The 7,231-nt window shown below is 45.1% G+C and overlaps 1 protein-coding gene across 1 annotated transcript in view; it reads left to right on the top strand.

Annotated features, from left to right (window-relative positions):
* The first annotated feature begins 268 nt into the window (after positions 1 to 268).
* Positions 269 to 7,231, top strand: part of TP63 (tumor protein p63) — a 104,425-nt gene continuing 97,462 nt past the window's right edge. Inside the window, exon 1 of the mRNA XM_086468499.1 lies at positions 269 to 330. Coding sequence (XP_086324625.1) covers positions 269 to 330 — 62 coding nt within the window. The remainder of the gene's footprint in view (positions 331 to 7,231) is intronic.

Here is a 7,231-nt window from a genome sequence, read left to right as displayed (position 1 = left end):
ACTGAAGTTTATTAAGGATGTTGAGAAGAGGGGAAAATATCCGTGCAGAAGATGCCCAGCTGACGAGGAGGGACTGGTGGTGATGCTCAGGTCACTTGATGAATCCCATTGGCCAAGTCCCTGGGAGATCCCACCCATTCGCAAGTGTAAAATAAATCTCTAAAGTTGTACCTCGTGTACCACTTGACCTTATTGCTTTTAGCCTGCTGGCTTTATATCTATTTATTTATTTTATCTTGGTTTGTACCCAAAGAGGGGCTCGAAGGAAATGAATTTTGAACCGGCACCTTTCACCACCTTGCAGTACTACCCTGATCCTTGCATCCAGCGGTGAGTCTCTGAGTGTGACGTAACTCTCTCCTATCACAGACTTGATCTGAGTGTCTTGTGTAATTGTTAACTTTTCTGCTATCGTCCGGTGGCAGCTGGGCTGCACGCGGAAAAAATGTGCTGCTCTCTTCATGCTCAGTGGAGCTTATTATTATTTTTGGCTTTCTAACAGGTTACTGTTTAATTATAGGTATCCGTTTAAGATATCTCCCTTTTCCTCTTTGGCATTAGAGGAAAAAAATATGATAAATAACATGAAAGCTGATAGTATCTTTTCGCTGTGTTTTGAAGCAGAAGGTTGCTCTGTGCTTTGGGTAGTGCAGGAATTGCTTTAGCTTTCTATAGTGTGTTTATTTGTTCCTTTAAAGGAAAAAGCTCCTGGAAAGAATATGAGATTAACTACTAAGCTCTGAGATTTTGGAATTTAAAGGATAAATAAATCATTTAAAAGATTCAGAGAAGAAAAAACTGCCTTCTAAGAGAGAGCACTTTTCCAAGAATACTTTTTCATTCTGTCTAACAGCCAGCCTCAGAGCCTGACAACCACTCTTATTTTAGCTTTGTTGTTACACTGAGTTTTATAACTTTCCAGCAGATAAAAGAGCATGGCCGCACAAGGTATCACAGTATCACATTGTCAGTTTGTTTGTTTCTCCCAATAGAAGATACTATATTTAAGCATGTAAATGACATGTAGATGGTATTTTTCCAGTCATAAAGTTCGGAGAGGTGAAATCCTCTGAGCACAGCCACTTGTTGAGCTACTTTAAGGCTAGGTTCTGGCTGCGTTTTGAAAAAGCCCTGGCTGGTGTCTCATGAAGGCATTCGATCCCCAGAAGGGTTAACTATTAACTCTGCATCCTCTGCAGGGTGCTGGGGAAGGCTGCTTGTGTTGCATAGCTGTGTGTTGAAGAAGGGGCTTGGTCACTATCGCCCAGCCCACGGCATTACAGGCAGCTATCTTCTTTTTTTCCCTGCTATCATGATTTGTTGCAGTGTTTGGGGGGGACTTTCAACCCCACCTTAATCCACTGGGTGCTCGGTGCCACTGCAGTGCGAAGGTCCTGGGGAGGAGTGTGGAGACCTGGCAGCAAGGAGGGGCTGCGTTTGGGGCCAGCGGAGGGGAGCTGGGAAATAGCACACGGTTCTTGGCCATGCTGCCATGGCAGTGGAATATGAAACGAAGCCAAGGGTATTGGTTTCCCCGGCAAGACCTTCCACAACACGAGCCCCAGGGCTGGCCGGGCACACGTAGCCACGCTCTGATCTCCTGCAAATCCGCCCAGCCCCGCTGACCCTGCCGGGGCCGTGCATGCGGCTAGGAGGAGAGCAGTACAAGAGCGGTGCCCATCCAGGAAGGTGGATTCGGGCTGGCATCGGTGGGATTTTTAGGAACTGAATAAGTTTCGGTGGCTGGAAGCCACAGCCAGGCAAATTCTGAAATAGAAAGTTAAAAATAAATAAATAAATAAATAAATTGGAAAGCATAAAGATGCGCTGGGAAGTGTACCTGACAGCTTCTTAGCCCCTGTGAACTCCTGCCACTTTCATCCCATCCAATGTCAAAGAACAAGTTCATAAAATTGGTGCTGTGGCTCAGGCAAAAAAAAACCCAGCTGGAACAGGAACTAAAGAAAAAAAATTCCCTTGGCTGTATTCTGTAGAAATTTTTAAATGGGCCTTTCTCCCCTTCAAATCCACATCCTCTGGCAAGTGAGGATTTTCACTACAAGTGCTGCTCCTTTTCTTAGCAGTGCCTTAGTTTGTCCTTGTCTCCACACCTTAGCAGCGTGACGAGTTTTTAAGTGATCATTGCGGTGTGGGAAGCCTCAGGACAGCTTGGGACAGATAGCGTTTGCGACACCCCTCAGTCATAAAACCTGATCAAGATGTAGCTTAGAGTAATAACATGTGTCAGCTGTTATGCATGTCTGTTTACATGAGCCAAGAGTGGCATTTGTCCAGTTATTAGTGGCTGTGCTCTGCCACAGGTCAAAATCATCTGAAAGCTGGTCCCAGAGATACTCTTCTCAGCCTGAAGACATAGATGGTCTTCAGCTTTAAGCTCCATTGGTTGAATAGTCATGATATGTTGGGTGATGTTTGTCTGACTGATTTAACAAAATTGAATAGTTTCATAATTGCATTTATTTTACACAGTTTGAAACACTTTTACTTTGATGTGGTCAAAGTGCTTTATTTAGCTAATACCGGCGTACTTTGCAACTTTAAAATTACATCTAGTAATAATCTTAACAGCGGAGTGGTAACATTGAGCTGAGGCATGCTGCAAAATAACAATAGTGAAACCCTGTTAACATGTTCAAATGGGCAGGGCAGTGGGTGCCACACAGATTTCCCTGTAGATCAGTGTGGAGAGGGAAACAGTTATAAATCCCAGCTAGTGCTAAGATTCATGGCTTAGATTTACCCTGTGTTGTTGCTTCGTCTATTAATCTCCTCACTTTGGGGGTGTCCAGCAGGTAGACAGCGTGGGAGCCAGCTAAAACATTTCCTCTGTCAAGAGGTGAACACAGATTACACTTAGGGGTGTTAACTAATGTGCCATTGTAATGCTTGTACACTTACTGCCTATCATTTCACAGGAGTGAAACCATGTGCTGCTGCTGTGGTGTATCCGAACAACACAGTCATTCAGTGCCATAGATGAGGAAAAATAGCTGGGTGCCCAGACTCCCAGTGTTGTGTGCTATTGTTTAGGCCATCCAGCCTTTGTCTCAACAGCGCAGCTCTCTCATTTAGGCTATTTATTCCTTTATAGATGTGGGTATCAAAGCAAAGCATCCTCTGCATCACAGAAAAGTACAGACAACTCAGCTGGGGCACAGGACAACAGCCTCCTCCTTCACAACGCCACTTGTTGTGGGCACTGGAGTTCAGTGCTGGAGCTGCAGCCCAGCTGAGAGAGGAACACCGGACACTGTCAGGGACGTACACTCCTGTGCAGAAGTGAGGGACGCAAGTATAGCAGCATGTGAACGTCTGAAGGGAGGTTGGAAAGATATATCCTGAGTATGCTCATCTTTCTTCTTAAATAGAAAGATCTAAGAGAGGCTAAATTCAGCAATAATAGAGTTGAGCAAAAACCTCAAAGTTTTTCTGTTTCTTTTATAAAGGGATTTGCATGAAATGCTTGAAACCAGCAATAAAGCAGGCTCAGTGCTTTGGCTTCTTGGCCTAGGAAGGTATGTTGCTGTAAGGACAGGAGCACCTGCATTGAAGTACCAAGTTGCTGACCCCCATTAATTACTTGTTTGGATGGTACTGTGGGAGCTCATGCTGTGCTGCAGAAAACCCAGGCTAGCTCTGAGTCATAAAAGGAGTGAACTATCTGAAATAGGCGGGATTTCCACCTTCTAAGAATTGCCCACCTAGCTGCAGTTGAAAGCCACTTAATGTAAGATGAAGAAGGCACTGTAATTATGATCAAAGTCCAGCTGTTGAGAGCTATGTAATTAGCCTCTCTCTCCAAAGCTGCTTTTTTAAAGCTAATGCCTGGTTGGGGGAGTGATGTTTACAGATAAGTTACTTGTGTTCTTGGAAATAATTGCCATTAGGCTGTGTTTTACCCAGGAACTCTCTTCTTTTGGGGCTGTTGGGAATGCACCTGCTGGCACACTGAACTATGGTCTGTCCTGCTCTGCTTGCCCCACTCCCCATGCCCAGGCTAATCGGAGGCCTCAGGATTTTGCATCAGTGATGTGTTGAAGGTGTTCACTGTGGCTCACTCCTCCCTTTTGAATGAAAGGTCTCTCACACAAGCTGCTCTTTCCTCTTTCATTTCTGGCTTTATATTCTCAACACGATGTGGTACAGTCCAGCCTCTCAAATCTCACTAATAGCAGAGGTTGAGGAACAACCCTGAAATCCTCTGGTCTCTGCAGCACCCATACTGGAAACCTGGTTTCTCAGACAAGGTCCTGGGGTTTTGGGGGGTTGCCAAAAAGAAAAAACAAAAAACTCCACAAAACACATCACTGACCCCCCCCCCCCCCAAAAAAAAAAAAAAAAAAAAAGCCAAAACCAACCAAAAAAAAAACCCCAACCGGTTATGTAGATAAAATCTATTTTATAGAAGAGGATGAGGGAAGCTCTGTCAGAAATTAGTTGGGACATGGAAGGGAGGGGAGGGCATGTACCATGGCAGCATCATCTCTTGGATGCTGTATCTGGATGGATTTTGGTGAGCAAGATCTAGTTCCAGTCAGCCAGAGCTCCTGGGTTCAAAGGGATCTTTTGTCAGGAGCATTGCATGTGTCGCTTCACCTTTCTACATTGGTTCCCACATGTATCAAACAGGACTGGTAAATGGACTGCAATTATCAGATAGGAGTCTTGCCAATGTTAATGCTTGCAATGCAGCACAAAGGTGAAAAACTCACTGTACCCAGTGCTCATCATTACTAACAGGCAGTAACGAAATAGCAAGTTTCCTCCCTTTGCGTTGGGAGGGGGCACATTCAGGCAAAATGTGCTGGCTACCCCTCCCGATCACAGACAGCAACATGCTGTGCCCCTTCATGGTTGTGAATCAGTGCTGGCATGAGCAGCTTTCTTTTCACTTGAGTTTTGGCTGTGGGACACTGTAACAGAACTTTCCTTAATCTGTCATAGGGTAATGTCTTGCAGGAGACAATTTTTTATCTCCTGCAATTTAATCTCAGAATCTGCAGAATCTTTGTGTTTGGGCAACTGCATGCTTTTTCATTAAGCTTTGGTGAAGGATAACTGAACTCCTGCTATGACAGGGTGGACAAATCTCATCTGCCTTCACCTTTGAGATGGGAGCCCAGATTTGGTGTGTTGGCAGACAGACCCGAAGCCAAGTAAGGAAAACCACATGACTTGGTATAGATCTATTTGCAGAAACAGCCAGTGATACAGCAGGTACTTTCCAAAGACTCAGAGAGGGGCCAGAAATTGTTCTGAGCAGCTTGTGGTGTGCTTAGAGCAGCTGGTGGCTTCTGGAGGAGCAGAATTTGCTCCACGCAGGAAGGAAAGGTGGAGGGGAGCTGAGGATGTGCTTTTTTTAATGGCCTCGGTGAACTCTCATGTGAGGTGGTGGTCACCTTCATGGCTGCGCTGTCACCCTTGTAAGAAATCCCATGGAAGAAGGTCCCCAGTTGGAGCCAGATGCACACCAGGGGACAGCATGCAGTGTCCAAGACACAGCTGTCACAGGGTGGCCTTAAGGGTGTGAGGTCTTTGCAGAGCAGCTCTGCAAGGGGGGACATACTGCCAGCATAGGACCTCTCAGCTGCCCCCAGCACCTTGCTAAGGATGTGCGCTTCTGGTGTGAGGAGGGGAGGGTATTTATCTCTCCTTTGAGGTCTGTTCTTTGGTTGCTTTCGTGTTCTTATACTGCAGTCTCATCTGAAGATGGGATTAGAAGATAGGATCTTTGCAAAACACCACTCAAGAACAGCACGCTAAACCTTCTTCAGTGCCATCTTCCTGGCAGAGCCCCTGCAGTCTCCTTGGCCCCACTGGACCTCTTTGCTCTGTATCGGAGAGTTGTTGTTGTGCTGAGGATGTTGCAACCCCTTCACAGTCATTGCCAAAGACAGCACTTTTCTCTTTTCGTCTTCAAAATGGTATGTGCTCCTCAAAACTGTTATAAGAAAAATCTTTATCTGCTTGGAGGTCTTTTATTGCTGCTTAAAGGACTAAAGTGGAATCAAATCAACTATTTTTTGTTTTTTCCCAGATCTTAAAGGACTATAAGGAGAATATGTTGAGTCTTTCATGTGGTCCTTTTTGCTATGAGGAGAGAATACCTAATTCATAGCATCTTGCTCAACTTCCCAAAATACTGAAGAAATTAAAGAAGCAAGTTCCCAATAGTTCATCTGTTCAGAGATTTTTAAGGTGTTCATGGTACTTGTCATAACCCCCTGCAGATTTGCATGGTACCTTCTGCTACGAGCTGCCTTACAATGGTTCCTCCCAACAGACACAAGGATTTCTGGCCTGATACAGAGCAGAAGGGCTCAATGTCAGTTTTGGGAAAAATAATCTCTCTGATGTCCAACAAATGGCCAAAGGAGTATTGAACCCTTAAAAAAAATGTTCATAGATGTCATTAGGCATGGGGGAGGAAGCAGCGTCTTGGATGTGGAAGGAAACTTGGCTTTTAATTTGGTGCCTGGCTCTAAGCTAGTTTTGCATTTATGTGAAAAACTTCATGGGAATATGGGCATTGTGGTGGGAGCCCATGATCAAAACTGAAATAATCAGAAGGAAAATGTTTTGCTATAATAGATTTCTGAGGTTTGTTTGACTAGGTCTGCTGATAGTAGATAGATAATATCCTTTCATCTGCTCAGATAGCTTCATGAAAACAACTGTGTCTATTCCTAGGGCTTGCTTGGGGGTTTCTGGTGCCTGTTTGTAATCACTTACTACTGTGTAGCAGACCATCTCCCCACAGGATTTTGCTGCTGAGTCATCTCCGATCAGGTGTTTGAATGCCACAGGTGGCCTGATGTGATAAATACTGATGCACGTAAGCAAGGGGAATTCAGTTAGTGCATGGAGCTATAAAGAGAACAGCCATCCCTGAGAGTGAGAAGGGGGAAACCCTGCAGTAAGTGATCGGGGGTTCAATGGGCTCTTTGCAACATAAAAATAAGTCTGCATAAAAAAACCTTGCCCTGGGAGGTTCAATTTCTGTCTAGTTTAGTAATGTTGATATGCACCTAAAAAATGCATGGAAAGAAGCTTGCAGTGTGCTGGTGAGCTGGATGCTGCAGCAGCAGCTGCTCAGCTGTGTATTGCCAGCAGTGTCTGCCTCTAACTCCGAAGGAGGAGCCCAGAGCTGGTGAGGCAAAATGTTGGGATTGCAGTGCTTGCTGTCAATGGGGTCTGTGAGGTGGCTGAC

This window comes from Leptosomus discolor, chromosome 7, assembly GCF_034619465.1.
Source record: "Leptosomus discolor isolate bLepDis1 chromosome 7, bLepDis1.hap2, whole genome shotgun sequence".
Taxonomy (NCBI): domain Eukaryota; kingdom Metazoa; phylum Chordata; class Aves; order Leptosomiformes; family Leptosomidae; genus Leptosomus; species Leptosomus discolor.
The sequence above is the reverse complement of the archived record's forward strand: the minus strand, read 5'-3'. Positions and strand labels throughout refer to the sequence as shown.